Below are 27,306 nucleotides of genomic sequence, written 5' to 3' on the forward strand. Positions count from 1 at the left end.
TCCACTGGGCCAAAAGGCCAGTGGGAGCCAGTGCAGCAGTGTTGGGTCAGTAGTTCCAGTGGTTCTGCTGCTGCTAAGGCAAACCCAACACTCCTGTTCCTGAGCTGTAACAGCTCTGAGCTCCTCCAGAACAGGCTGCTTTTCCCTCGCTGCTGTTGGGAGCCCAGTGCCTCCAGGACCAGCCCTTCCCAGGCTGCAGCACCAGCCCACGGAGGGACTAAACACCTGTGGAGCAGCAGCCTGCTGGTCTCCACTCACTCTGTGTCAAAGAAACACAAGGGATGACCATGGGCCCCTGTCCCCTCTGGGAGGCCTCCACAGCCCCTTCTACCACAGCATGTGCTGCACCAAGGAGCTGCAAAGGGCAATGAGGGGACTGTGGCACTGCAGCTCAGGAGGGGACAGCATTGGAGGGCTCTGCTTACCTGTTCCATGCTTGTTAGTGCTTGGAAAAGTATAAATCCAAGAGGGAGCAAGCCCCTAGCTTGTCCTGGCTCCTGCAGTGTTCAGCCCTGCCTGTGATGCACATTTGCTGCCCTTCAGCCATCCCCTGCCTCTCTCCTGTTGCTCACAGCTCTCTACCCACACGACCCAGCCCAGGGAAGGTAACCACAGGCTGGGCAGCAGCTCCTGCAGTGCCTCAGCCCTGTCACAGTCCTGGACTCGGCTCTGCCTCAGCAGAGCAGTGCTTGGAAAAACAAGCTCACATTGCAGAGACGCTTTAGCAGAGTATTTATTCAATGCCAGAGTGAAGAGCAAAACTCAGTACAAACAACACCTCAGTGCCTTGCACGCTGCTGCACTGAACCACGGGATAGGAGAGTTCACAGTTGGGGGAGGAAGGAGAGGCTGTTCCTTCGCTGTGTGACTGGACAGAGCGGGATGTGGAGCCTGTGTGCACACACATGAAGGAACCCCTCATTTCATGACAGAAAACCTGAGTTAGGGGGTTTTGTATGAAGCTGGGGCACAGCAGGACACAGGTGCCAACCCTCCTGCCGCAGAGGCTGCTGAAATGACAGGAGCTGCCACCTCCATCAGGTCTATCAGCAACCCCAGATTGGGAATGGCACAGGCACCTGCCCTGGGGCTTCCAGGAGGGGTCCAAAATGCCTCCCCCTGCAGCTCCTTCCCAGCCCTGCTTCCAGGAGCAACAGCAGCTCCTCAGGGCCCCATCAGGCCAGGTCAAGATTAGAAGCTTAATTTTAGACTCTGACATTTGGGTACCTGCTACAGGGAGAGAAGCTCAAGGGACAGACAGTGAACACCACTGAGCCTGTAGTAACTCCAACTGACCATCCCCACTGCCTGTGGGGTCCTGGAGGAGCTGACTCCTTCCATGGCGGGTCAGCCCCATGGACAGGGAGCTTATTCAGCTGTCACTGCAGGCAGGAGGGCTCCATCCCCATCACCTGCAGGTGAATGAATACCTGCAGCACCCATGGGTGCCTATACCTATTCACAGAGAACATACCAAGAGAGCCTAAAGTGCCACAACTGGGTAGCATGGGCAGGAGGTAAGCTGTCCTCATGGGTACGCCAGAAAGGGACAGCAGATCCCCCACAATAAATACGTTCCCAATCCATAGCTTATTGAAGTGCTACTCAGAGGAAGACAGAGGCAAAGCCAGCACCTTGTGACCACCAGCCCTCCCCCCTCCCAAGTTTGGAAACTGGCAATTACCAATACTCAGACCCTGGGACCAGGCAGGCTCCCAGCCCTGGCCCTGCCACCCCCTTACTGCCCCCAGCTCCTGCTGCCCTCCCAGGCAGAGTTGCCATGGGAAGGAGGCACTTGACATTCCCCAGCAGCCAGACGAGTTGCCTGTGGAGCTTTGTGGAGCTTTGGGACAAACACACATTAATAAAATGCCAATATTAAGAGTCCTGCAGTCAGGCAGCGCAGCTGCACCGCGGCTCCTGCCAAGCACTCTGCAGTTGGCGGCTCCCAGTGGGGCTGGCCATGTCCCCAGCTCACACAGACCCACACTGGACATGCCTCAGTGTCCCCTGAGCCCAGAGCTCGCTCAGAGAGCTATGCCCAAGTAGCAATGCTGGTGAGAAGCTGTGGGAGCCCACCCTGCAGTGACCAGCTCAGCTGCTGCCCGACAGACGCACAGCAGGGCCCCAGCTCTTCTGTCCTGTCTGAAGCCAATGCTTCCAGGAGGAGATTCCCGCTGCCAGGGCCCCTCCTGGCTCAGCCATAGGATTTGTGTGCCTAGAGCTCATCTCTGTGCAGGACTCGGGGCTCTGTGAGCTCAGAAGGAGGTGCTGCAGTGAGAAAGCTGCAGGAGCAGATGTACCTGGGTTCAGCTTTTCTGGTTCATGAGCCAGGAGAAGAGCAGTTTCCTGGGCCGGGGCCTCCTGGCCTGCCGGATGCGCACGGCCCGTGGCGACCGCCACACCTTGATGGTGGTGTCATCACTGGCTGTCAGCAGCAGCTCCTGCTCCACCGGGCTGAATGCCACCGAGTTCACCACATTGTCATGCTGCAGCTTGGCCAGGCAGATGTTATAGTGCCGGTCCCAGATGTAGCCATGTCGATCCTCTGCCCCGCTGGAGTGGAAACAGTGGTCAGAGTGCCCCACTGGTTCCAGTGTAGCCCAGCAGCCCCAGCACCCTGCCCTTCCCACCCCCATCCTTCTGCAGGGATAGGAGCAGAGGGTATCCAAGCCCCTGTCTCCAGGAGTTTCATCCTGCACAGGCAGCTCCCTCTGGGATCCAGGCCCCCTCAGCTCACCCCACAGCACCTACACCCAAGAGTGGCATTTGTCACCTACCACCAAACACACCACAGCCCCAAATTTACCCTTTCCTCAGGGATTTACAGCAGGATATTTACAGCAGGACCAGGGCAGCCACCATCTATCAGTACATTCCAAGTCAGTCCATCTGTTCTTTCCCATTCCATTCCCTGGAATGGAATTGCAGAATTGCTCTGCTCCCAACACACAGGAGTGTTCTGCTCACCCAGCCATCCCACAGCAACAGCCCCAGGCCTTCCCAGATGCAGGATCAGGATCCTGCCCACCCCCTCACCTGGCTACGAAGTCCCTGCTGACATCCAAGAAGATGAAGAAGCACTCCTCGTTGGGTGTGTAGGCCCGGTGTGCGCGCAGCGCTCGCTTCACCTCCTTCATGGTCTTCAGGTCGAACACGTGCAGGTCGATCTCCTCAGCAATGGGAGGCGGCTGCATCGGATCCGAGATGACGCAGTCCCGTGGCCAGGCCCGGCTGTTCACGTACAAGTACCTTGGGGAGGGCAGGGATGGGTTACCTGCACTGCACCAGGGCTCACAGAGCCCCCGGGAACGGCAGGGATGGAGCCTGCAGCCCAGCTCACTGAAATGCAGGCTGAAACAGGGAGCAGGCTGCTGGAACACTCCTGGCCATGTCTGGAAAGGACCACCACATCTGAAAGGTGATTCTAGGGGTCAGGTCACACCTCTCTAATCTCATTAAAACTATCTTTAAGGATGGGGCTGTCTTCTGGGCAGCATCTGAAGGACTCTGCCCCCTGCTCCATTCATGTGAGAGCTGCCTCCATGAGAGCTCTGGAAACCCAACACAAGAAGGATGTGGAGATGCTGGACTCCAGAGAAGGCCACAGAGATGCTCCAAGGGCTGGAGCCTCTCTGGTCTGGAGCCAGGCTGGGAGAGCTGAGGCTGTTCAGCTTGGAGAAGGATCCAGGGAGATCTTAGAGCCACTTCCAGGGCCTGAAGGGACTCTAAAGGAGATGGAGATGAGCCTGGGACAAGGGATGGAGGGACAGGACAAGGAGGAATGGCTTCCCACTGCGAGAGGGCAGGGATAGATGGGATATTAGGAGGAAATTGTTCTCTGTGAGGGTGGTGAGGTCCTGGCACAGGTTGCCCAGAGAAGATGTTGCTGCCCCTGGATCCCTGGAAGTGTTCAAAGTAAATGGATGGAGCTTGGAGCAACCTAGGAGAGTGTAAGCTGTCTCTGCCGATGGTAGGAGGGTGAGCATTAGATGGTTTTTAAGCTACCTTCCAACACAAACCATCCTAGGATTCTATGGATGATCTACCTCAGGAACAAGACACATTGGTGTGGGCAGCTCCTCCACGCTCAGAAGGAGCCACCCTGTCCTGAGCTGGCTCAGGAACACATTCAGCAGGAACACACCATTAGTACCTGGATCAGCAGGCACCCAATCCATCCCCCACAGTCACTTCATGTCCTGGTCACCCACTGAGCCCTTGAGCAGCTCTTGCCCACCGTGGCAGTTGCTGAAGCCCACTGTGCTCACCGGTGGTCAGGGGAGAGGCCCATGCCAATGATGTGCCCATGGATGTCGATGACATGATCCAGGGAGTCAAAGAACTCATCTGAGCGCCGTTCCTCCCCCAGCACCGGCCCTGCAGTGGTCATCTGATGGGGCAGGATCCTTTTAATCCCTGTGGGACAGAAAGCAGAGGGAGGCAGTTCCACAGGCTGCTGCCAGCAGGGCTGGAGGAGGTCCCAGGCTTCAGGAAGCGTGTTCCTTTGGTGTGGCTAAGAAAGGAGAACCAGTTTGCTGGGCAAGGTCTGGGACAGGGCTGCTGTCCTGGCCAGGCTCCTTCAGCTCTTCAGGTGGGCTTTGGGCCAGGACCTTGCCCATGAGCAACATCCTGGCACATCTAACCCCAGACAGGGGTATCCCAGTATCTGTGGGTACAGCCAAACCTTGTTCAGCTCATCTCTGGAGCACATGGAAGCTGTGTTGGCCCAGGAGACACGCTGGTTGTAGAAGGGTTTTTCTCCTAAATGATTCCCTGGCTGGGCCCTTTCTCTGCAGTAGCCAGCCTGGAGCAGCCCAGCAAATGCACTGGCTGTGGCAGGGTTTTCCCCTGACACTGTCAAGTGCAGGTGGGGATCTGTCCCAGAAAGCTCAAAGAACAGACATTTGAACCCAAACTGTGCTCAAGTGCTTTGTAGCTTCTGAACCTCCTGACTAAATGAGACAAGTGATGGGTCAGGCCCTGTCCCCTTCCAGCTCTGCAGAGGTCCAAAACACAAACAGCTCCACAAATGGTCCATCCCCAACGACTTCCTGGAGGACCTGTGAGCCTCAGTAGCTCCTGAACACACACACAGGTTTCATCCTCAGCAGGTCCAGGGGGAGCTGGAAGGTGGTCCAGCCCATCCCATCATCCCTCTGCAGGAGTTGCTAACCACACCTTTGATTTTATCCCTCTCCTGCAGCCCAACAAGACACAGGTGACACTCCACTACAGCTCAAGTTTAAGTCCATTCCCAGTATCTCTCCCCCTGAGCCTGGGACCTTTGGGACAGGACTGGTGTTCTTCCATCCCACTGGTGCTGCTCACCAGCATCTGTATCCTCACTTCCACAGCACCACGTTTCCCATTCCAAACTCAGACACACATGAGTCAGCAGGACAGGCTGCTCAACCTGGAACCAGCAGGAGAAACAGGAACTCAAGGATTTCAGGCTGGAGCAGCACTGCACAGAGTGGGAAATGAGCACAGAGTGAGCTCCTTTAGATCCTGTGGGCACAGAGCAGGTGCACAGGGCCAGTTCTGCACACAAACCAAGGGGCAAACAACACTGCAATGACTCATGGTGGGACAGGAACTGAGCCACTGTCCAACCCTCCAAGCAGCAGCCTGTACTGCAAATGCTGGCTGCCAGCCAGAGAGTCACAGAGTTCAAAGGCATCACACAAATCCCTCAGCCCTGAGAGGCTGTGGAGGAATTCGGGAGCCCAAAGGCTGTGCCTGGGTGTGTGGCAGGTTGCAGTCTGCAAGGTGGCCTTGGCACAGCCCAGCCCAGGGCTGAGTCACCTGTCTGCAAACCCAGCCCACAGGCAGGAGCATGGAGCAGAGCTCCTTCAGTCCAGGTCATATTCCTAACTGAGGTGGGCAAAGACTAAGTTGCTTACAGCTCTGGAAACTGCCTTCCCCCACCTTACTGGGCTGTACTGGTGTAGGACTATGTCATGGGAGAGTCAGGAGAGCAAGGAAGCAAGGCTCTAACTGTGTGAGCAGTGAAAGGAACTGAAACAGTGTGGCTTTCACAGCAGTTTTGTCTGGGAGCAGCTCTCTCCTTCCCTACACTCCTGCTCCTTTCCACCTCTCTGCCAGCTTTAGGGTCCCTTGGGGAAACAGCCAGTCTACCTGCTCCCTGCTGAGTTTCCCACAGAATCTCCTGTAAATTCAGGCTCTGCTAGACCTGTTGCCTTAACAGGAGTATCCCAGGTGAGAGCAAGTGACATCCTAACAGAGGACAAGATCACCAGCCATGGCCTGGCACATGCTGCACCCACAGCCCACTGTACCCCACTAGCACAATGGAGGCGGCTGCAACCTGCCCAGCATCACTCACCACACAAACACTGGCTGGGGCAGTGAATAATCCCCTTGGAAACTTTCCCAGTCCCAAGTGTCTCACTGAGGCTGGACACTCACATAAGGGTGGTCCCACCCACAGCAGAGGGGAGGCAGGCAAGGGGCAGGGGCACTGCACGAGTGACTAATGTAACAACTCCATGCTGCTCAGACCAAGCTTGCCTCGATGCCCTGTCTACCCCCATAAGAGAACAGATCCAAAGGTGCCTCCACACACTCCTCTAGGGAAACTGCTGCCCTGCCCCTGCACCCACTGCTGCTCATGGCTGGTGTCCTTATGCTTTTCTGCTCAGCCCTTGCCATGACTTTGGCCACATGTCACGCTGGCAGCAACAAAAGAACCCTCAGGTAAATAGAGGAAGTAGAACACCCCTCACTGACGGGACCCTCAGAACTCAGAGCAAACTGCAGCTCACACCTCACAAACAGGCAGAAAAGAGACCAGGTCTTTTCCCAACCCAAATCCCAAGGGCAGCTGCAGCCCAGGCCCCCAGGGAGCCCCATCTGTCTCAAGCTCAGACCCAGCCTCACCTATCTGGTGTGGAGAGTAGGTGAGGCATCCTGTGGTGAAGATCAAGTACTTTGTCTTGCTGTTGCTGTCTGTGGGGAGCAGGTTTGGCTCAGGTGGTTTAGTTCTGTTGCGCACAAACAGCTCAGCCACCTTTGTCTCCAGCTCCGTCTCGGTCATGGCAGGCCTCACGCGGCCCTCCATGATATCATCAAAGAGCTGCTGCAGCCCATGCTCTGCTGGCACACCCCCGGCATCCGGCAATTCCTGTACGGCTGGCTCCGGAGGCAGCTTGGGCTTGGCCTCTTCTTCCTCGCTGTCACTGCCGAGATCAAAGACTGGGCAGGAGGAGGAAGCAGCCAGCTGCTCCTCGTAGTCCAGGAGCAGATCCGGGGAATCGTACCGGCTGCAGTCAGCCACCATCACAGTCCGGATGGTGCTAGCATTCAGGTTCTGGATTTTGAACAGTCTCTTCACTACATTCACATTCTCAGACTCAATGCCCTGCAAGCAGAGAGGAGAGGTGAGCAGGAACCACCCAACATCACTCCTACAGTTCAAGACAAGACCTGAGCTAGTGCAGGGACACCGGCCCACACAGATCCCTCCACAGTATGTGTGGAGCACTGACACAAGAACGGACCCCAGGCTTGCCAGCTCTGCTGAGCTCCTTCCTATCCTGGATGGAGACAGAACAAGAGAAAACGTTCCTGCAGGCAGGCAGCAGTGCAGTGAGGAAGCACAACAGCAGCTGGGAAGCCCTGCTGCCACCTTACCCTGAGGTCATCAGCTGGTGCTACCTGGTATTTTACAGTGCAGGGCAAAGAGCTGGACTTGATCCTTGTGGGTCCCTTCCACCTCAGGATACTCCACATTCTATGATCGACAAGGATTTCAGGAACAGGCCTCTATGATAAGCAGGAAGTGGGATCCCTCTGGCCCACAGCAGCAGTGACAGAGAATCCCTGTGCTCCTGGAGTGTGCTTGTACCCCTCAGCAGGGGCAGTTTGGTATCTGCTCCAGACACACAGAGCAGGTCCCTCTCCATCTCACTGTTCCCAGCCTGCAGCTGTACTCCCACACCCCTGCTGTGGGCAAGGTCCTTCCTATCCTCTCAGGGATGATGGAAGGGGTAATGCTGGGGAATTGCCTCAGTGTAGCACAGAGATGTGGCTGTGGGAAGGTCTCTGCTACCAGAGGATTTTACCTGGGGTCAGCATCTTGTTAAAATCACAAAACATGGGGATGTGCATGTGTGACTGAAACAGAGGCAAAACATGGGGAACACAACTGAGCAGCCCAAGTGCCAGGGAGTGAATGAGCAGTCTGAGGCCAGCACACTTGGCTCTCCAAGTCTCACCACGGAATCAGAGACAGCAGCTGGCCCAAGAAACCTCAGCAAGGCCAGGCAGGGCTGAGCCCAGCCTCCAGCTCCCAGGGACACCCTGAGCTACCAAGTAGGAGAAGGGCCATTGCTGGGACACATGCCAGGCTACAGCAGTCCCAGGGCCAGCTTCAGACAATCAAGGATTGCAGAAACCCTGTTGTTGGGCAATGCATGCTGTGGAGCACTGCAGCCAGCTCCTCAGCCTAATTAATGTGGCAAAAGTTAATGAGATCTGAGGGCAGAGTTAGAATATTGTAGGGAGTACCACAACACTGAGCGTGGAGAAACCTCTCGCAAGGGTTGCCTCGAGCACAGGATCCTGAGGGCAAGTCAGAGGAGACAAACAGGGAGGACAGGAGGACTGAGGAACCCTTCCCTACAGCTTTCCCTCCCCCAGGAGCCAGCAGGAAGCTGCACTGCCTGTGAAGCTGGAAGGAAGGCAGCTCACCTGGAAAGCATTGTTCAGCCACAGCACTGAGCAGGAGGTTATGCGCCCAATCCGATGCAGATTGCCTGATATCAAGTTGGTTTCGTTCAGCCAGCAGCCAAACACATCATAGGGCTTATTCCTCACCCTGGAAAGCAGCGTGAAGTTTTCTAGAAGGCAAACATGAGGCAGTGATTTCCTTCAAGAGCCCTGGAGAAACTATGTGGGACAGGGGAAGTGGATCCAGGTCTCTGTAGGAGAGGCCAACCCCCACCCAGCTCCCAGACACTGCTACAGAGACAGATTCTCTTCTCTGCAGAGATGTGTGATGATACCTTGCACAAAGGAAACCAAAATAACAGGGCAGTGCACAGAGCCAGAGCACAGAGCAATCCAACCTCCCACCCTTTCCCTGAGCGGGGCCCAGAGCAGGCCCTGGGGACAAGAACGAGTTACACACAAACAGAATCTCCCTCCCACCCCTGGGGCTTGGGGCCTCTCCAGCCAAGGCAGGTGTGCACTCCTGATTCCTGCTGCACTCCTGATTGCTGGTCCTGTGGGACTCTGCACAAAGATGGTGAGATAGCACAGTGGGGATAAGCCTCATACACAGAGCTGCAGCAGAAGTGAAGGAGGCTCAGGTGACAACACCTCAGAAAGCCCTGTGACACCTAAGGGTGAGACTAGGGCCACAAAGGTGATCTAAAGGCTAGATCCAGCCACTCTCCTCTGGAGATGGGCTGAGAGAGCTGGATGTGTCCAGCCTGGAGAAGAGAAGGCTCTGGGAAGATCTTAGAGCCCCTTCCAGTGACTAAAGGGGCTCCATGACAGCTGGAGAAGAACCTGGGACAAGGGATGGAGGGACAGAACAAGGGGGAATGGCTTCTCACTGCCAGAGGGCAGGGATAGATGGGATAGTGGGAAGAAATTGTTCCCTGTGACACTGGGGAGGCCCTGTCACAGGCTGCCCAGAGAAGCTCTGGCGGCCCCTGGATCCCTGGAAGCATCCCAGGCCAGCCTGGATGAGGCCTGGAGCAACCTGGAAGAGTGGAAGGTGTCCCTGATCATGGCAGGAGTTGGAATGAGATGAGCTTTAAGGTCTCTTTCAACCCAAACCATTCTGGGTTTCTGAAGCTCTGTGGCAAGCACCACATACACCAGAGGCAGGGGATTCAAGATGAGTGATGTGGATAACCCTTGCCCAGACTGGCACTTAGAAGTGAGGCTAAATACATGACACACAGCCTTGAGGTGCTGCTGTAGTGACCCAAACAGAGTTAAGGCTGTCTGTGATGTTTCCCCTCTAGAACTGCCATTGGAACCCCTTATCTCAGTAGTCAGAACGAGCTGAGGCAAGGCTACTGCAAATCCAAAGAAAGGAACCCCCTCAGCCAGCACTGATATGCCTCAGGGAGGCCTCACTTACCCATGCTGATCACAGCAATCTCCCCCGAGGAGGAGTTGTGAGGCCCCACAAAGACACCGGACACCAGCAGGAGGGAGTCATCAGAATTGAACTGGGAGAACTGGGTGTAGCTCCAGTTGTATGGCCTCATGTTGGAGCTGTGCTGCAGGGAGATGTCCAGCTCGTTGCTCCAGATCTACAGAGAGATGGACAGTCAGGAAGCTGCCGAGACGCCTGAGAGTGGTTCTGCTTTATCTGTTCTGCCAGTACTCACCAAGACATGAAAAACAAACAGTATCAAAAACCCCATTTAACTGCCTCCCACTCACCACAGCCCTGTCCATTCCCCTGACAGAAAATGGAGAGGGGCTAAATAGAGAACTGCTGGTCCACTGGCCAGAGGAGAGGGTGTTCAGGCAGTGAATGGTGCAGGGCTTCTAGCATGTTCAGACAGATTCCTCCCAGGACAACCACCCAGGCAAGACGTGATCCACTGCAGTGGATCATTATCTCCCCAATCTTCCTCAGACCCAGGGCACAACAGGGCACTGATCTGCACCTAGAAAGCAAAGCACCTCGGCCACCTCCACACACACTGAGGCTGGAGGTGGAATCAAGAGCCCTCAAGGCTACATTTGCAAGAGTCATTAGTTCTATGGCTTAGAAGACAGCTCAGCCTCAGGAACCAGCTCAAGTCCAGGGACATCTGGTCAAACCTCTCCACAGACCTTCCAAAGGCTGCTCTCAGGACTAAGCCCCACTGGACCAAGGCTGCAAGGGCTGGGCAGGGCACCTACCACTTTACCTTGACCGTGCAGTCTTTGGAGCATGATGCGAACAGGCAGCCAGAGTGGGAGAAGCTCAGGTGCAAAACTTGGTCATTATGCTCCTTCAGGGCCTGCACCTCCACACAAGGGATGGTGTCGTAGAGCCTCTGGAACTCATCGTACCAGGAGACAGCACCTGCAGCACAGAGCAGGGACACGGGACAGGAGTGTGAGTGGAGGGAAGAAGAGCTGAGTTAAGCATGGCATCAGGCTGTAACAACACAATCCTGGCTCCTGTGAGCCAAGGCCAGGAGCTCTGCTGGGACACCAACTCAGGGCTGCAGCTCAGCTACCAGCCCTCAGCATTTTCCTCAGCAGCTTACCTACTCCCACACAAAAAAACCCCTTTCTTCCAGTACACACACAGCTCTGCCTCCCAAACCAGCACAACCCCCGCTGGAACAGCCTAGGCAGAGGTGCTGGCTGTCAGACCAAAACCTTGCTCAGGACAAAACAGTCCTGAGAAGGAACACAAGCTCCTGCACAACCAAATCAACCAGGTGGGACAAGAGGGAAGCTGGGAAGCTGCTCCTCACTGTACCCAGCTCTGCGCTGATTCTTTGTCTTGCCTAACACAGAATTAAGATGGTTCCAGAAAGGGTCTGGGACCTGGAAAAAACCATCTCCACGAGGTAAGAAACTTGAAAAAATGAGAGAGAAGAACAGAAGCTGGGCAGACTCACGGGAGTCTTACTGATGGACAATAAAATACAAATCAAGAAGATATTTAATGAAGGGCCCAGCCAGGCAGCCTGCAGACTTCTTGTAGCAGCAAATCCCAAAGAAGCAAAGCGGATTAGACATGTATATGGATAAGGGCCAACTTTCCTAGTGACACTAAACAGGACTGAAGGATTTTTTGGAATACACTGCAGCCCAGGAGGCACCTGCTCCTGCAGACAGGGACCAGCTCACTGCCAGCACATCCCACTGCTGCTCAAGGCTGGGCACTTCACCCCCCTCTGAACGCCCTGGTCCCAGCCTATCCAGCTGGGAAATGCCTCAGCAGGCCCCATTTGGCCAAGCAAACCCAACATTTCACCTTACAGACCCAGTGGATACCAGTCCTCTAACCATGGGGCTGCCCAGGGCAACCAGGCTGGCAGAAGTATTCCCCAAACTCATGCTCCAGCCCCTTCCCACACCTGCCAGCTGTCCCTGTCCTGCTGCCTTGTGCACGGTGCCCACAGCTCCAGCAGCCAGAGAGGTGCCTGAATATGTTACTGAGCTACACCAACTGCTTGATCCTAATTAGTGCTCAAGAACAAGGCTGGCAAGCTGACTAAGCAGCTCCAGGAGGCTAGGAGGGAATGAGCCTGGTCAAAAGGCTTTGGAAAAACCCTAGAGAGAACATCTTCAGCCCCATGGAGCTCACAAGGTCTGCAAGAGCAAAGTTACACAGCCTAGAAGAATCCCATCGACATCCACCTCCTCCCAGAGCCTATCTGCAGTGGTGCTCCTGCTCTAAGGAGATCACCTCCCACTGCCTGGGACTTGGCATTTCTTCCTGCCCTTCTGTAGCCACTGCAACTCAGAACCCAGGATCCAATTCCCTCAGCCACAGCTGCTGGCCCCCTGTACAGCCCTCCCATGCCCTGCAACACACTGGGAATGGGCTGCTTGGAGAGAAACCCCCTGGGCAGCAAAGGGCTCCTGCTGCCAGGTCCCAGCTAGTGTGAGAGAGCTGGGTCATCCTTCCAGACTGCACCAAACTGCTTCCAGCACTGGATGCTCAGCAGGGAGCAGAGCTGTGATCACACGACTGCCATCCCCAAGCCTTTTGACAGCTTGGCCAGGGACAGCCCTGCTAGGCCCTGTCAGTTCCTGCTGTTAGCCCAGATCAAGTCCAACCTGCCCTGGTGCTGTGGGGCAGCTGCTGACTCAGCACATGTCCCCAGTGCTGTCACAGGGCCACCCATCCCCCAGACAGGCACAGATGTCCCTGCACAGCCCGGCCCCTGAGACCCTGGGAGCAGCCAACGCTGCTTGTGGCAGTGCCTGGTCCAGCTGGAGAAAGGACAGAGCTGCAGCAGAGGGGCTGCCAAGTCCCAGAAAGGCCAAGCCAGCAGTGATTACACAGATCCCATGCAGGCTGGGATGCAGCAGCGTGTGGTGATTCACTGCAACTACCAGGCTCTTCCTGGAGAGCAGATACAGAGAGCACCTGCCTAGAGAGCTCAGAAACCTCCTTTCTGTGAAAAGAAAGAAGAGGCAAAGCATTTCCAGCCCTTTGACCCCCGTTTCTGAAGGGTCTGGGCAGACTCAGCGACTTTCCCGTGCACATCTCAGCCCATTACGCTATGACACAGCTGAGGCGACGCCGTTCGGGGGCTCCACCGCCCCGACAGCGGCGGGCAGAGGGCAGAGCGAGGGCAGCACCGTCTCCGTCCCGGGCTCATGGCAGATGCCGCCCCCCTGGATCAGCCCCGCGCCCCGGAGCGCACCTGGGTGCCGCGGCACATCCCGGGACACGCGGTAGTAGCGGTAGAAAAGCTCCTTCCACAGGAATTCGTCGCGGGCCACGGCGCGCCACTGCTGGCAGACGAGCCCCACCGAGAGCACGTCGGCGTGGTCCAGGTACAGAAAAATCTCGAACAGGACGGTGTCTGGGAGCCGAGGGCAGCCCGTGTCCATCGTGTCATTCTGCCGCCGCGCCTGGAACCGAGCGGGGTGCTGGTGTCAGGCCCGGAGTGGGCACCCGCACCCGCCCAGGGCCCGCGGCCCCCCCGAGCCTTGCCCACTGCTCCCTTCGTGACGTGCCCGGTGCCCTGGTGCTCCCCGTGGTCAGTGCCCCCCCGTGCCGTGCCCGGTTGCCCCGGCGTCCCCCATGGCCGGTGTTCCCCCCGTGCCGTGCCTGGCGCCCCCGCTGTCCCCCCGCTGGCCCCCCGCACCTCGGCGGCCCCGCTGCCCCCGCCCCGCCGCGCCACTTCCGGCCGGCGCTCCCGGCGCTCCCCGCCGCCCAATCACCGGGCGCGTAGGCCGCAGCCCCGACGGCTCGAGCACAGAGCTGCCCGCAGTGTGCCAGGCGCAGCGAGCCGAGCGCGGCGCGATCGCTCACGAGTGCTCCCGCAGTGGCGCGCTGCCACGCCCCGCCCCGCTCCGACCGCGCCCGTCACAGACCACACCCCCTTGACCACGCCCTATAGGACAGGTTACGCCCCTGTTAGGCCACGCCCTGTCCCGAGCAGGCCTCGCCCGGCTGGACCCCTTCGCCCCGCCTCAAGCCCCGGCCCTATCCATGCCCGCTCCATGGGCTCCAGCCCCGCTCACCGGGCTCCAGCCCGGCCGGGCGCTGACCCTGCCGCTGGCCCCGTCCAGACGCCACGAGGTCTCCTGGCCGTGCCCCCCTGGCCCCGCCGCTTCCCGGCAGCACCGGCCTCGCACACTGACACATGGCGGCCCTGCAGACCCTCCTGCTCCTCGGGCTGCTCCTCACGGCGCGGGGGCAGAGGGCGGCGCGGAGACGGCAGCCGCCCCCTCCCCAGAGCGCGCTGGACAAGGTGGTGGCTCAGGAGGGGCTCAGCCTCGACGAGGTGAGGGGTTGGGCTGAGGGGTCTGTGGGTATCCGCTGGCCCCGCACTTGGGTGGGCTGCAGGGAGCCGTGCTGGCTCGTGTTCCGAGTGCCCCCGGTATGACCCCCAGACCCGGCTTTGCAGCCCGTCCTTCTGTATCCCCGTCCAGCGCTGACCCCCTGTGCCCTTCCCCCTCACGCCCACCCCTGCAGCCCGTCCCGTGTCCCCACACTCAGCTGACCCCCGCTGTCCTCCCCACACTCAGCCTCCCAGCCCATCCCCAGGCCCGAGCCCCTCGCTGCCCCCCACACACAGCCCAGCTCAGCCCCAGAGCTGCCCGCAGAGCAGGTGTCGGGGTCCGGGCCTCACAGGGACCCCCGTCCTCACCATCTGGGGCTGCCGCAGGGCTGCTGCAGCCACCCTCTGGGGCCTGGGTTGAGCTCGGGGCTCTGCCGGTGGGGCTGAGCTGGGGCTGCAGCATAAAGTGATGTCCAGCACACACCCAGTGTGGCATTGGGGTGCCCACAGTGCTGTGGGCAGCGTGAGCCAGGGACAGGTGCCTTGGACATCCCCTGCACACCCCCAGCCTGTCCCCATGTCAGGCTCTTTCTGCCCTGCCATCCCACCTGCCAGCACCTGAGGGGCAGTTGTGCCCTGTGGGCACCACAAGGGACAGGCTGTGGGCAGAGGTGCCAGGTGAGGGGAAGGAGGGTGCTCAGGGTGGTTGAGTGGTGGCACCCAGGCTGGTGGCCCTGTAGATGGTGCCACCCCTGTGCCATGCAGCTCGCAGGGAATTGGTTCCTGGTTGGCATGGCCTCCCGCTGCAGCTACCTGGCAGAGCACAGCCACCAGCTGGAGGCTACGATGGTGACAATGACTATCCTGGATGGAGAGAGCCTGGCCATCAGCACCTTCAGGAAACTGTGAGTGATATTGGGCACAGGGGCCATGGGCAGGGATAGGGATGCTGCAGGCAGGTCAGAACAAGACTGGTGCCCTGGGATGGGGACTCTGAAAGCAGGTCAGAGCACTACCACTGCCCTGGCCGCAGGCTCCAAAGAGGACAGAGCCGCCCTAGGACCAAGTGTGCATGGGATACTCTCCAGAGAGTTTTGTAGTAGAAGCCCTTGGCCACAATGAGTGCTCTGGCCATGATGGGCACCCTGCCACCTGCATGATCACTAGCCCAAGCTGGGCTGGGGGTGCCCAGGCTCGTCAGTGTGAGGACAGCCAGGCTGGAGAAACTGAGGCATGTGGTGGCTCCATGGCTGCCCAGCCCAGGACTGGCTCTTGGGACTATCCCAGGGACAGCATGTCTGAAGATGGTGACCTTCAGCATACCTGTGAGCACTTTCCCCAGCCTGGTGGGCCCTGAGGTCCTGACCAGGCTCAGTGCTGCAGGGAGATGGCAGGGACTCCTTAGGCTCAGGAGATTTTGGGCTCAGCATCTCTCACAATGTCTCCCTGTATTCTGGGACATCTTTCCCTGGGGAGAAAATAAACTCCCAGGGAAACAGACAGCATGTGTGCCTTGGCAGGCAGGGTGGGCAGGGACCCAAGAAGATCCTCCACAGCCTGTACTGACATCTCCTTCTCTTCTCCCCATGCAGGGACAGGGTGTGCTGGGAAATCAAGCAGCACTACCTTCCTGCCCAGGCCCCTGGACGCTTCCTGCTGAAGGGTGAGGGAAACTGGTCTAGGATGGCAGGAGGCTGCTGGAGCCCTCCAGTCCTGCTCTCAGCAGGGTTTTGGTACCAATGTCCCTCTTCCCAGTTCACTTCCAGTATTTTACATCTTGGGTCCCTAAGTGTTGGATGCCATCACGGGTGATGCCACGGGTGGTGCCTGTGGGTGCCCCACTCTGGCCCTGAATTTCACCCCTTGTACACCTGGCTTGTGGTGAAATGAGGATCATGGACAATGCTGAGGCTAACTAGGATTGATTGGGACTAACTGGGCTATCCTCTTGTCCTTCCCAGACCATAGGAAAAACAGCAAGGTGGATATGGTGGTGGGTGAGGCTGACCCCACCAGCTTCATCATCCTTTACTACGAGGAGGGCCAAAAGATCTCTGTCAAGCTGTATGGTAGGTTGGGGCTTGGGGCCTCATGGCAGGTGAAGGGCTAGGGTGCAAAACCTGTGCTGGACTCATGAGAGGCCAGCTGAAGCCTCGGAGGACCTAACATGGGAATGGGTGTCACTCCCACCTGGAGAATTGTCCCCAGATGCAGTGGGGGAGTGGGTAAGGGGGGAACTGGGAGCCCACTTCTCTGAGCTGAAAGCCTCCTGGGCCTTGAGCCTTGTGTAGGGACATGGGGGGCCTTTGGGCCAGGCCTGAGGCCACTGATGTGTCTTTGTGCAGGACGGAGCAGCGTGGTCGGTGACGCTGTCATGGACAAGTTCGAGCAGCGCGCCAGGGCTGTGGGTCTGAGTGAGGACGTGACCTACTACTTCCCCACCTACGGTGGGTGGCACACGGCCCTCAGGGAGACCTGTCTGGGTTCTGTTTTGATTCTCCTGCCACCCCAGGGACAAAGATGAAAGGGTGGGGCTATGCCCTGCAATGTCCTGGTGGTGCAGGGGCTGGAGAGTGCCAAGTCCCAGACAAGGTGATCCCCTCTCCCCGGGCTCTGTCTCTTGCAGGATTTTGTGAATCTGCAGATGAGTTTCATGTCCTCAATGGTGAGTCGAGGGTGCTGGGTAATGTGCTGGGTGCCCCCATGTGCCAGGCTTGGTCCCACAGTGGGCACCAGTTGGGTGTCTCTGTCCTGGCAGTGGGCTGGGCACACTGGGCCAGAGCCATATGGCACCATGGCTGTGTGGTCCTGCCCCAGGAGTGTGGGTAGGGCTGGTCTGGCAAGGGAGAGGCCATGACAGACCACTCCCCAAAACAGAGTCTGTACCCTTGTATGGCAAACAGTCACTCAGGATGGGCATCAGGTACATCCTGGCAAAGCAAACCCCACTCACCCTCCACATGGGTCAGACTGGGCTTGACGGATCTATATTGGTGTTTACTGGAGTGAGGGCTGGTTTGGGATGAGATGTCCTGGCACAGGGCACCCTGGGGTGAGGGCTGGGGTCCCTGGAGACAGCGCCACCACTTGTCATTGGTGCTTGAGGAGGCAGAGGTAGGTCTCCAACTCTGGTGCTGGGCTTGGACACCCCCCCAGCCCCTCAGCACTTCTCTTCCTTCCAGAAACAAAGCTGTAGGCGCAGATGGAGTTGCCGGAGGGTCCCAGAGCTCAGCCTCACCTCACCCAGCTGCCCATGACCACACAGATCTGAGCCACACTTTTGTCAGCTTCCACTGCTGCTCCACAGCTCTGGAGCCAGCCCTGGGGCTCCTCAGCCTCTCCAGCTGTGCTGGCAGCTGCATCTGTCCTTGTCCTGTGCTCCCAGCTTGTGTTTCCCCTCTGCTCTGTGCCCCACTCTCCGGCAGCAGCCAGCAACACCCCAATAAACACCTCAGAGAAGAGCTTGTGTACAGGCCCATCACCTCTTTGTCTGCCCCAGCCAGTCCAGCACTGCCTCCACCATGGGGCTGCCAGTGTCTTGGACGTGTGCTCCTGGCTGGGGCGTGCCATGGGGGTGTTCCATGCAGACCCTTGCCATCTCTATGAGCCTTCCCCAGCCATGGGAGAGTGGGGCAGAACTGTGGAGGTTCCTGTGATGTGGTGCCTGGGGCCACAATGGGCATGGACTGTGGGGTGCTGGGGAGAGCACAGCATCTTCCTTTTCCCCCAACAAGCTGGGAGATCACTCAGGGACCCCAGGGGAGCAAATCTTAGTCCCACAATCCTGATTCTAATCCCCAGGGCCTCCAGGGCTAGAAAACACCCCGTTCACCTGCCGCAGCCCTGCAGAGTTCGTTCCCCGAGGGGCTGCTCCCCACGCTGGACAACTGCCCGCACAGCCAGCACCTCCCAGAGAGACAGGCAGGAGACTAGAGGGGCTTCATGGTCTTCCACCAGGGGAGACCCCCAGAGTTAATGCCGCAGCCCCTCATCGGACCCCTCCTCCCTGTGTTTGGAGCCTGGCCGAGGCTGTTGTGCCATCGCAGGCAGGCAGCCCCCATTGCTTCAGGAGGGCACAGGGAGCGGCCCGGCAGCAGGCAGGTGCGGGGCCCCTCCGGGGCGGGGAGCAGCCGTCCGTCCCCAGCACCGCAATTTTGCAATCTTAGCGGGAACTGGTAACACATGTTGTTTATCGGGGAATTATGTAAGGGAAGCCACGTGATGTGGCCGCAGCCAGCCCCTGTTCCCACCACCCACGTGCGGGGCAGCTGTGTCCGGCCCGGCCGCCCCCCGAGCCTGACACAGGCGGGCTGGAGTGCATCGGCTCCTTTTACCTGCGCCCCGAAGTAGCTGCACCGGGCAGGGGGATAAGGAAGCAAGGAGAGAGCCCCGGGGAGCTGGGCTGGTCCCCAAGGATTCCCCACACCCATCATCCCGGCTCAGCCCATCCATTGGGGCTAAACCATTTCTGATTGCAAACACCCAGGTTATGCCCGAGGGTCTGTGTCCAGCTGCCGCGGGGACCCACAGCCCGAATACCCCGTCATGCCCCCAGCCCTGCTTTCTGCCCCTTGCCATCGTTGGTGTCCCCTTATGCCCCCAAGTGCTCCCATACTCCTGAACTTGCACCAGCTTTGCCACCCAGGTCCTGGGGCTGACTCTCAGCTTTGCCATGCCCAAGAGAGCTGGGCACCACTCGGGTATTCATCGGGCACCTCCTGGCACCTGGGCAGGGAGCTGGGGATACGTGGCAGCATGGGAAACTTTGTGTTGCTGCCGCAGTGCCAGGTGGACAGTGGCACCCTGGGTGCTCCCTCTGCCTCTGCGCAATGGAGAGAGATCCCCCGCACCCTGAGGGTGAGCTTCGGGGGAGACTGAGCCCCAGCCCAGCATGCAGGGCCCCAGCCAGGCTCTCGTGATGTCCAGTCCTGCCTGGCTCAGCTTTTGTTTTGTTTTCATAAATCCAAGGGGCCGGGCAGGGCAGCCTCGCAGCGGGGTGTGGGGAAGAGAATGTGCAGGGGGGGGCTGTCAGGGGAAAACCAGCTGTTCTGAAAACATGTTCCTTACGTAAAGCACCTTGGCAGGGCTGTGCCGCGGGGCTGGGGCTCTGACCGGCGTGGCCAGCCCTGCCCAAACCCTGCCAGACCCGTGGGTGTTGCTGCTGGCACCCAGCACACATCCCCCTGCCCTCACCCTGCAGGGGCGTCCCCAGATTGAGGAAGCACTTTAGTACTTGCTGGTGACCCCAGAGCAAAGGGAAGGGCGTCTCTTGGAAAAGGGTGCAGGGTGGTGGGGAGGGTGGGGTGTCAAGTTCTAGGGCACATGTGGCTCTATGCTGGTCCCCAGGGAGCTGCGCATGGGGCTCACCAGTGGGATGCACCCCCGAGGCTGCTGGGGCCAGTAGAGACACTTCCTTGGGTGACACAGGGACAAAGTGAAGGCAAAGCACGGGGTCCCACAGGAGCACATGTGGGTGTCAACTCCCATGGGTTGGGCTGGGACCTGGCAGGCACTGAACATTTCCTCCATCTCACTGAAGCCTCACTCTGGCTCCAAATGAGGCCATCCTGTGTGGATGGGGCAGTGGTGGCCCCTCTCCATGGGCTGCTCCCTACCCCAGCCCAGCTCACTGGGGGCAGGGCGGCCGCTGTGCTGGCCGCTGGCTGTTTTCACTGCAGTTTGGCACTCTGGAGCAAATATGTCGTGTCAACAGGAGGGAAGCATTCACAGGATCCCCTGCTTGCCCTTTGGCTTCAGCGCTCTGTCCTGCTCCAGCTTGCATAACGGCACGGGGGGAGGCAGGGCTGGCTCCCGGGGGCCCCCACAACGCCTACCCATAAATAGGGGCTTGCCAAACTCTCCAGCACTGCAGCACTCTGCGTCCAGCTCTCAGCTCAGCTCGGCTTTGCCATGCAGGCCACACTGCTCAGCATCCTGGGGCTGGCCCTGCTCGGGACACTGCACGCCCAGGACAGCATTCCTGTCCAAACTGACTTCCAGCAGGATAAGGTGACCATGCCATTCTTATCACCTCTGTGGAGGTTTGGGGTGTATGGGGGGATCTTTGTCCTGAAAATGTGGGGAGGGGGTGGTGCAGGTTGATGAGGGGCCAAGCTTGCACTGGTGCACATGCAGCCCCCCATCCTGGGGACCTCCCAGAACCTGGGTTTAGTGGCTCTGGAAGTGTCCCTGGCTCCAGCCTGTGGGACATGACCCTGGGTTAAGCATGGGTCCAAACTGCCACTGTGCGGTGGACTGGGTGTGAATGCACGGGGATCTTACAGGGGAGAGTGAGAAATGCAGTCTCAGTCTGACAGCACAGAGATGGGCCATGGGAACCCCTCCCCAACAAAGACCCCAGCCCAGGGCCACAAAAAACCAAAGGCTGCTGTGCTGGAGTACCCCCTACACCTCTGCTCCCCTGGAAAAGTCCTGGGTGACAGCCACCCCAGGGAGGTGATGGGGATGGAGGGAGACTCTTCCTGCAAGGACAGGAGTTTGAGATGTGCTGCAATGGTGATCACAGCATATCTGCTCTTCGAGGCTGGCAATTCCCCTCTGGGGCCTCATACTGCTGGCTCCATACACTGGAGCCAGTGTCCTGACCCCTCCTCACACCCCCAGAGGGATGGAAATGGTATCTCAGAGCCAGGCAGTCCTGTCATACTCCCTGGGCTTGGGATGAAGAGGAGGGAAACACCCAAGGGCAATGAAGGGCATGTCATGAAATAGATGTTTCCTTGTTCCTGGGTTTTGTTTGCCAAAAGGTGTAACAGCTCCCTGCAAAATGAGGACCCTGGCACAGTGTCCTGCTTTAGGGAATGAGCTGCCAGGGGAGAGGGACATGGCCTGGGTTGTGGCTGGTGGGGGCTGAAGGGTGAGGCAGAGTCTGTGCCCAGCTGGGGCTGAATGGAGATTATGTGCAGCTCACAGGGAGATGGTACAGCATTGGCCTGGCCTCCAACTCTAACTGGTTCAAAGAGAAGAAGCACCTGATGAAGATGTGCACCACCATCATCTCCAGCACCACAGAGGGGAACCTGGATGTTACCTCCACCTACCCCAAGTAGGAGGCATGGGGAGTGCATGAGTGGGAAGGGGTTACTGGAGGTGGCCACTGGTGCATCCCTCACTGCTGTGCTCCCCAGGGGTGACCAGTGTGTGACAAGGAACAGTCTTTACATCAAGACAGAGCAGCCAGGGCGGTTCACCTACACCAGCCCACGTGAGTGCCCAGCTTCAGTGGGGCAGTCCCAGACATGCTCACAGCCTTGTTGTCCCTGCTTCTGCCTTGGGGCTGATTTGGAGCTCATGTGCCTCATGTCCTCCACAGGCTGGGGCAGCAAGAACAACGTCTATGTGGTGGACACCAACTACGAGGAGTACGCTTTGGTGGCCACCAAGATCTCCAAGAGCACTGGTTCCTCCACCATGGTGCTGCTCTACAGTACGTCTGCCCCGGGATCCCCATGCTGTCCATGATCCTGGGATGTCTGTCTTTCCCATGGGAGAAGGGCAGGGTTAGGGTCATTTCCCAAGCTGGGGTGACCTTGGGGGGATGATGGCTGTGTCAGGATCCCCTTGCTGGGCTGCCTGTGCCCCTGTGCTGGTGGGTACAGGGTGGCTGCCTCTCACCATGCTCTTGGCTGCAGGCCGGACAAAGGAGCTGAGTCCTGAGCGTCTGGAGATGTTCACCCAGTTCTCCAAGGACCAGGGCCTAACAGACGATGAGATCCTCATCCTGCCCCCAACAGGTGAGGCTCAGAGCACGGGGATGGTGTCGGGGAGTAGGGGGTGAGATACTACAGGGGGACTGAGAATGAGGAGACCCTGCTGGCTTGTCCCTGCCTGTCTATGAGGCCAGCATGGGGCCAGCCATGGGGTGCCTCCATTCCCTCGGGGGGCTGAGGTCCCACAGCCCCCAGAGGACCTGATCTCCCTGTTTCTTCCTCCTGCAGACAAATGCATGGCAGATGCTGCTTAGGTGAGTCCTGCTGTCACTGGGGCTCAGACCAGCCCTGCGGGAGGGTGTGGGGATGCTTAAAGCCACATCCCCCCACAGAGCCCCCAGCTCCTCCACAACCCTTCCCCAGGCTGCTCCTCTCCTCACACCCACTGGGGATCCTCCACCCAGCCCTGTGGGGTCCCTACCCACTGAGTGTGAAGCTGGCCAGACCCATGTCCCCCCTGTGTGTTACGTGGTCTCCCATAGCTCAGCCATGCTCACCTCCCATCTTTTCCAGGCAGACCCACCAGCTGCTGCCAGCCCGAGCCCCAACAGCACCACAAGCTGGTGACACCACCCTGCCCATCTGACCCCCAGTGGCCCCCTGCACCGCAGCAGCCTTCACTCCCTGGCTTCACAACCCACACCTGTATCCCTGTCTCTATTAAAGCCCATAAAAAACCAGCCTTTGCCTTGATTGTTGTGTGGCAGTCCCAAACAAGGTGATGGGGTGGGGAAAGCATGGCCAGTAGGGTTGGGACTGAGGTTAGCAGTCAGGGCTGACCCCAGCTCCTGGCTGTGGAGCTGCTGGGCTGAGACCCCGTGTGCACTCACAGCCCTGCCCCATGGTGCTGCCTGGCCACTGAACCTGCCCTGTCCCAGAAAAAGGGGTTCCTCAGGCTAGTACCTACTGGGGCATCTGCTCTTCCTCTCCTCCTTGGGCACCCCGGCCTCCCCCAGCCTCCCTGGCTTGGTTTCCCTGCTGGAGAGCAGGCTGGCAGCATAGGAATGGGGTGATGGGCAATCAGGGGGGCTCCAGAAGTTTGGGGAAGGATGGACATGAAGCAGAAGGATGTCTGTGAGCTCTGGGTGTGGCTCGATCATGGCTACCCCCTGGGCTCCATCCCATCAGCCCAGACCCTCTCCAGCAGTAAGGTCTGATCCTGCTCCCACCAGCCTAAGAAGCCACCACCCCTTCTGAGGGCACTGGGCTGTGGTTTAGCCGGGGGTAGAACACCAGCACAACCATTCTGTGGGACCGAGGATCCTGAGGCAGGATCCATCCCATCACTGACAGACCCTAAAACCAATGGGAACAGCCAGGAGGGGGCCCCTCACACTCCTGCCCAGACACAGAGGAGGCACGGGGCAGCACTTGGTCCTGGTGTGCTCTGGGCTGGGTCTCACACAAGGCTGCATTCATCTGGAACTGAGGGGGACAGGGCCAGCACTGTCACCTAAGCCGGGCACAGGTTATCCCCGCTCTTGTGTAACCTGTTGCATAAAGCTGGCATGGGCAGGAGTGCTGCCAGCAGTGGGGGCTATAAAGGTGGCTGCAGCCTCTCCTGCCCACATCCACTCCGGGGCGAATATGACAGCAGCACTGCCCAGCCTGGCTCTGGCCCTGCTCCTCCTGCTGCGGGCAGGGGCCCAGGTCCCCGTGCAGCCGGACCTGGACACTGAGAAGGTAACTGCACAGGGTGCTGCCTGGCACATCCTGCCTGGGCTAGAGGGGCTGGCTGGGGCAGGGGGCCTGTGCTGCACCCCCAGGCATTGCCATCCCCATTCCTGAGCCACCTCCAGGGCAGCTTCTAGGAGAGCCTGTGCAAAACCAGGTTAGTCCTGGCTGCTGTGTCCAGCACCAGCAAGCAGCCCGACTGCAAGGACACCAACACATGGGGCCATTATGTCCCCAAGCGTGTGGCACTTCCCCAGGGAACATGGGCCAGGTGCTGCACCTGTACTCTTAGCATGGGGCAGGAGAGGGTGTTCTGCATGCAGGAAGGTGGCAGGTCCCCATGTCTGCCTGGTTTGCACAGAGGGGGGCAGGTCTGCCACCACTGGCCGGCTGGTTTCTACAGTGGGCTGTCATGTTCCCCATAGTGGAGGGCAGATCCCCACAGATGGTGGCAGGTCCCTACAGACAGTGGCAGGTCCACTGCAGGTTGGCAAATTTCGGCACTGGGCTGGCTGCCTGCTCCTCAATGGAGGAGTGCAGGTCCCCCTGGCAGGTCCCCACAAGTTTTCCAAATTCCAATGGTGACGTCCTGCTGCAGTTTGCAGGGGTGTGGCATATCACAGCCATCGCTTCCAACTGCTCCATCTTCCTGAAGATGAAGGATGGAATGAAGTCATCCATGGCCATCATCAGCTTCATGCCAGAAGGGGGCCTGGCTGTCAAGTTGGTCTGGCCCATGTAAGTGTCCGTCCCACTTGCCATGTTCCCTTTGTGCCAGGGAGGCCTTTCCTCACCACAGCAACTCCCCCGCTGCTCCGGGTGGCCCAGTCCTGTCTCAGTACATCCCCCTGGGCAGGCTGGGCTCCCCCATGTGGTCTAGACACATTTGTCTTTTTCATGTTCCAGGATGGACGAATGCCAAAAGTTTGAGCTGCTCTTCCAGCAGAGCGGGCAGGCGGGGTACTACACGGGTATGTGTGGGCAGGGGCTTTTGGAGCCATGAGTACCCCAAAACAGAGGGTGGGCATCCCCAGCCCCCATGCCTCGGGAGCAGTGGGAGGTGGGCTTGGCCCCTCTGCCTCCATGGTTCAGCGAGAGGTTGTGGGTGGGTGGCAAATTTCTGCCACCTGGCTCCTCCACATCAAGCAGAGGTCCTTCCTCATACCTTCCTCAGGCAAATTTGAGGCTGTGAGCCCACTGAGCTGTTGGCCCCAGCAGGGCCCAGGAAGGCTCAGACTGTACCATGTTACCCAACTGGTCATCTCTGGGGTCCTTAGGAACACAAGAAAAGAGGGATCTGCGTGTGATGGAGACAGACTACAGCCACTACGCTATCCTGCATGAGGCTCATCACAGCGAGGGAGAGCCCACCACAGCGCTGCAGCTCCTCAGTGCGTTGGAAATGGGGACCTGGTTTGTGGGAAGGGATGGGGGCACAAGTGGCATGCAGCAGCTGGTCACCCCACCACTACCAGGGCCCCATGTCTATCACCTAGAGAATTAATTTTGGGGTGAATGAAACCTTGCACTAAAGATATCTCCAGCTGGTTGCAGGTTAAACCAGAGCCCCCTGCAGTATGCAAGCCCAGCTGCAGAAACCCAACCCTGCCAGACACCCTATTCCACCTCAAGCAAACGGGTCACTCATCCCGAGGGGCTTGTGCCCCTTTTCTGCCAGCCCAGGGCAGCGGTGGGCTGCCTGGTGTTCACCCTGCATGTTCATTGCTTCACCTTGGCCCTTCCCTGGGGTCCAGCTGCTGCCCTGCAGTACCTGGACCCCCAGTGTGGGGCTGGCTGCTGGGATTCCTTGCACTCACCAGCCTCCACTTTGGGTTTGTGGCTGCAGCAAGGGAGCAGGATGTGAGCCCCCAGCTCCTGCAGAGGTTCATGGAGCTCATCCCCACCATAGGCCTGACCGAGGACATGTTGGCCATCCTGCCTAAGTCAGGTGAGCGGCCCAAGGGCACAGGGTGGCAGCTGCAGCCCCTCTGCTTGGGGACTCTGCACAGCTCAGGGTGCTGCCAATGGCATACTCACCCCTCTCTGCTTTCCAACAGATCAATGCACCAGGGACATCAGGTGAGTGTGGCCAGGGAAAAGCTGTGACTCCCTTCCAGCATGGGCTTGCAAGCCCTGGGGGATCCCCCACCTGCCTCAGGGGTTTGTCACCTTGGCTTTGCCCTGCTCTGGCCACTCATCTGCCTGTCCTGCCTCTGCAGCTGAAGGACCACGTGTTCCTCCAGACCTGGTGGACAACAGGCTCTGCACTCCACTCCTGTAGTGCTCCCTCCCATCCTCCAGGCTCTCCCCGACCTCCTGTTCCACACTAGTATCACCCTCAACTTCCTAAATAAATAGATGCAGAAGCTGCTCCAGAGATCTGTGCTTTGTTGGTGGGAGCAGGGTGCTGCCAGGATCCCCAGGCACCCTGAGCCAAACAGTCCTGGAGCTGACCCTTCCTGTCAGGCCCCCACGGGTGTTAGGGGGCTCCCTGGATGTGATGTTTGCTGTGCCCAGCCTGGGGAGGATGGGGAGCAGAGGATGGGGAATGTGCAGGGGAGCAGCTGCCAGGGCAGGGAGGAATGGAGCCAGGGTGGACAGGGGCTGGCACAGCCCAGCTGGGTGTTCAGTAGCTCTAGGCAGACGGGGTTAAGCAGTCAGACTGCCCAGTGCTGCCTGCAGGGACACCCCCAGGAAACCCCCATTCCCAGCTCAGTCCTCTCCCAGGCCACGCAGCTGGGAGTGGGCTGCCTACGGCAGGACTGGGGCCCCCATGCCTGTCTGCCACCCCCCTTGGTCCCCTGTCTGACCGAAGTAAGACCATGCTGCCACGAGCCCCAAGGGCAGTTTTCATCCCCCTCCACCTCCTGCAGAGTAAAGGCAGCCTCTGCTTCCCCCTCTGCCTCCCTGCCCCGGAGTCCCTCCGTGGGCTGTGACCCCAGGAGCCTGACAGAGCCAGGCCACAGGGGACATCTGGGAAGCAGGGACACACTCCCAGAGACATGAAGCCACCCTGCCCAGGGCGCAGCCCGCTCGGCAGACCCTGCGTGCCCCAGCGCGGGTGGAGAGCCCGGCACCGCGGTCAGGCTGTGCCAGCGAAGGGCTGCCTTTGGGCACGATTCCAGCAGCTCTGCCCCGGGACGCGTTTCAGCCGGGCCAGAAGAACAGGTCACCGAGGGCCTTGGCGAGCTGGGCAGCGGGGCTGCCCCGGAGCCGGTGCCGGGAAGAACCTTCCTCTCCTCCTGGCAGCTCGTTGGAAAACAACCGTTCTCTTTGTTCTTTCGCAAGCGACTACAAAAAAACCAGGGGAAATCCCAAATTTCAGCAATGGTGCAACAGTTCCTGTAACCCTGTTTTGGGGCTGGCAGGCACAAGATCCTCTCTGCCCCAGGGGTTTGTTCACCCTGGGCTGATTCTTGCCCTTCGAAGCCACCCCTTGCCAAGCC

At 58.9% G+C, this 27,306-nt stretch overlaps 4 protein-coding genes across 8 annotated transcripts; 3 read left to right on the forward strand and 1 right to left on the reverse strand.

The window, feature by feature from the left end:
* Positions 1–715: 715 nt before the first annotated feature.
* FBXW5 (F-box and WD repeat domain containing 5) lies at positions 716–14,004 on the reverse strand. 3 transcript variants are annotated; one of them, XM_066332596.1, is made up of 9 exons: positions 13,818–14,004; positions 13,371–13,581; positions 10,905–11,062; positions 10,121–10,295; positions 8,716–8,864; positions 6,904–7,384; positions 4,272–4,419; positions 3,040–3,354; positions 716–2,556 (listed from the first exon to the last, which is right to left on the reverse strand). In XM_066332596.1, the coding sequence occupies exons 2-9, from the start codon at positions 13,558–13,560 to the stop codon at positions 2,310–2,312; spliced, it is 1,863 nt and encodes a 620-aa protein (XP_066188693.1). In that variant the 5' UTR covers positions 13,561–13,581; positions 13,818–14,004; the 3' UTR covers positions 716–2,309. The 3 variants fall into 3 exon arrangements, with proteins under 3 accessions (XP_066188693.1, XP_066188695.1, XP_066188696.1); XM_066332598.1 differs by having other exon boundaries at positions 3,040–3,252; positions 13,818–14,002; XM_066332599.1 differs by lacking the exons at positions 13,371–13,581; positions 13,818–14,004 and having other exon boundaries at positions 10,897–11,054.
* Positions 14,005–14,184: 180 nt separating this feature from the next.
* Positions 14,185–17,917, forward strand: C8G (complement C8 gamma chain). The gene is made up of 7 exons (XM_066332583.1): positions 14,185–14,459; positions 15,222–15,361; positions 16,049–16,119; positions 16,418–16,525; positions 16,802–16,903; positions 17,083–17,121; positions 17,639–17,917. Exons 1-7 carry the CDS (start codon positions 14,319–14,321, stop codon positions 17,650–17,652), a joined length of 615 nt encoding a protein of 204 aa, XP_066188680.1. The 5' UTR covers positions 14,185–14,318; the 3' UTR covers positions 17,653–17,917.
* A 2,393-nt stretch (positions 17,918–20,310) lies between these two features.
* On the forward strand, positions 20,311–22,866 carry LOC136369642 (lipocalin-like). 2 transcript variants are annotated; one of them, XM_066332588.1, is made up of 7 exons: positions 20,311–20,465; positions 21,383–21,522; positions 21,605–21,681; positions 21,790–21,903; positions 22,109–22,210; positions 22,415–22,440; positions 22,700–22,866. In XM_066332588.1, the coding sequence occupies exons 1-6, from the start codon at positions 20,367–20,369 to the stop codon at positions 22,438–22,440; spliced, it is 558 nt and encodes a 185-aa protein (XP_066188685.1). In that variant the 5' UTR covers positions 20,311–20,366; the 3' UTR covers positions 22,700–22,866. The 2 variants fall into 2 exon arrangements, with proteins under 2 accessions (XP_066188685.1, XP_066188684.1); XM_066332587.1 differs by having other exon boundaries at positions 21,605–21,903.
* A 75-nt stretch (positions 22,867–22,941) lies between these two features.
* LOC136369641 (lipocalin-15-like) lies at positions 22,942–26,237 on the forward strand. Of its 2 annotated transcripts, XM_066332586.1 has the most exons (7): positions 22,942–23,869; positions 24,459–24,598; positions 24,767–24,831; positions 25,138–25,251; positions 25,707–25,808; positions 25,918–25,939; positions 26,080–26,115. In XM_066332586.1, exons 1-7 carry the CDS (start codon positions 23,492–23,494, stop codon positions 26,081–26,083), a joined length of 825 nt encoding a protein of 274 aa, XP_066188683.1. In that variant the 5' UTR covers positions 22,942–23,491; the 3' UTR covers positions 26,084–26,115. The 2 variants fall into 2 exon arrangements, with proteins under 2 accessions (XP_066188683.1, XP_066188682.1); XM_066332585.1 differs by having other exon boundaries at positions 25,707–25,939; positions 26,080–26,237.
* Positions 26,238–27,306: the final 1,069 nt, after the last annotated feature.

The sequence above is a fragment of the Sylvia atricapilla genome, chromosome 19 (genome assembly GCF_009819655.1).
Source record: "Sylvia atricapilla isolate bSylAtr1 chromosome 19, bSylAtr1.pri, whole genome shotgun sequence".
NCBI classification, from domain to species: Eukaryota; Metazoa; Chordata; class Aves; order Passeriformes; family Sylviidae; genus Sylvia; species Sylvia atricapilla.

What these genes read in the sequence shown, in the direction of transcription:
- LOC136369641 (XM_066332585.1), top strand. Translation starts at nt 23,492, where the DNA reads ATGGGAACAGCCAGGAGGGGGCCCCTCACACTCCTGCCCAGACACAGA. An exon ending in GTCAAGTTGGTCTGGCCCAT is followed by an intron (nt 24,599 to 24,766) that starts GTAAGTGTCCGT and finishes TTCATGTTCCAG; the next exon opens with GATGGACGAATGCCAAAAGT. An exon ending in CAATGCACCAGGGACATCAG is followed by an intron (nt 25,940 to 26,079) that starts GTGAGTGTGGCC and finishes CTGCCTCTGCAG; the next exon opens with CTGAAGGACCACGTGTTCCT.
- LOC136369642 (XM_066332587.1), top strand. Translation starts at nt 20,367, where the DNA reads ATGCAGGCCACACTGCTCAGCATCCTGGGGCTGGCCCTGCTCGGGACA. An exon ending in CTGACTTCCAGCAGGATAAG is followed by an intron (nt 20,466 to 21,382) that starts GTGACCATGCCA and finishes GATTATGTGCAG; the next exon opens with CTCACAGGGAGATGGTACAG. An exon ending in GTTACCTCCACCTACCCCAA is followed by an intron (nt 21,523 to 21,604) that starts GTAGGAGGCATG and finishes TGTGCTCCCCAG; the next exon opens with GGGTGACCAGTGTGTGACAA.
- C8G (XM_066332583.1), top strand. Translation starts at nt 14,319, where the DNA reads ATGGCGGCCCTGCAGACCCTCCTGCTCCTCGGGCTGCTCCTCACGGCG. An exon ending in AGGGGCTCAGCCTCGACGAG is followed by an intron (nt 14,460 to 15,221) that starts GTGAGGGGTTGG and finishes TGTGCCATGCAG; the next exon opens with CTCGCAGGGAATTGGTTCCT. An exon ending in ATCAGCACCTTCAGGAAACT is followed by an intron (nt 15,362 to 16,048) that starts GTGAGTGATATT and finishes CTCCCCATGCAG; the next exon opens with GGACAGGGTGTGCTGGGAAA.
- FBXW5 (XM_066332596.1), bottom strand. Translation starts at nt 13,560, where the DNA reads ATGGACACGGGCTGCCCTCGGCTCCCAGACACCGTCCTGTTCGAGATT. An exon ending in CCAAAGACTGCACGGTCAAG is followed by an intron (nt 10,296 to 10,904) that starts GTAAAGTGGTAG and finishes ATCTCTCTGTAG; the next exon opens with ATCTGGAGCAACGAGCTGGA. An exon ending in GGCTGAACAATGCTTTCCAG is followed by an intron (nt 7,385 to 8,715) that starts GTGAGCTGCCTT and finishes CTCTGCTTGCAG; the next exon opens with GGCATTGAGTCTGAGAATGT.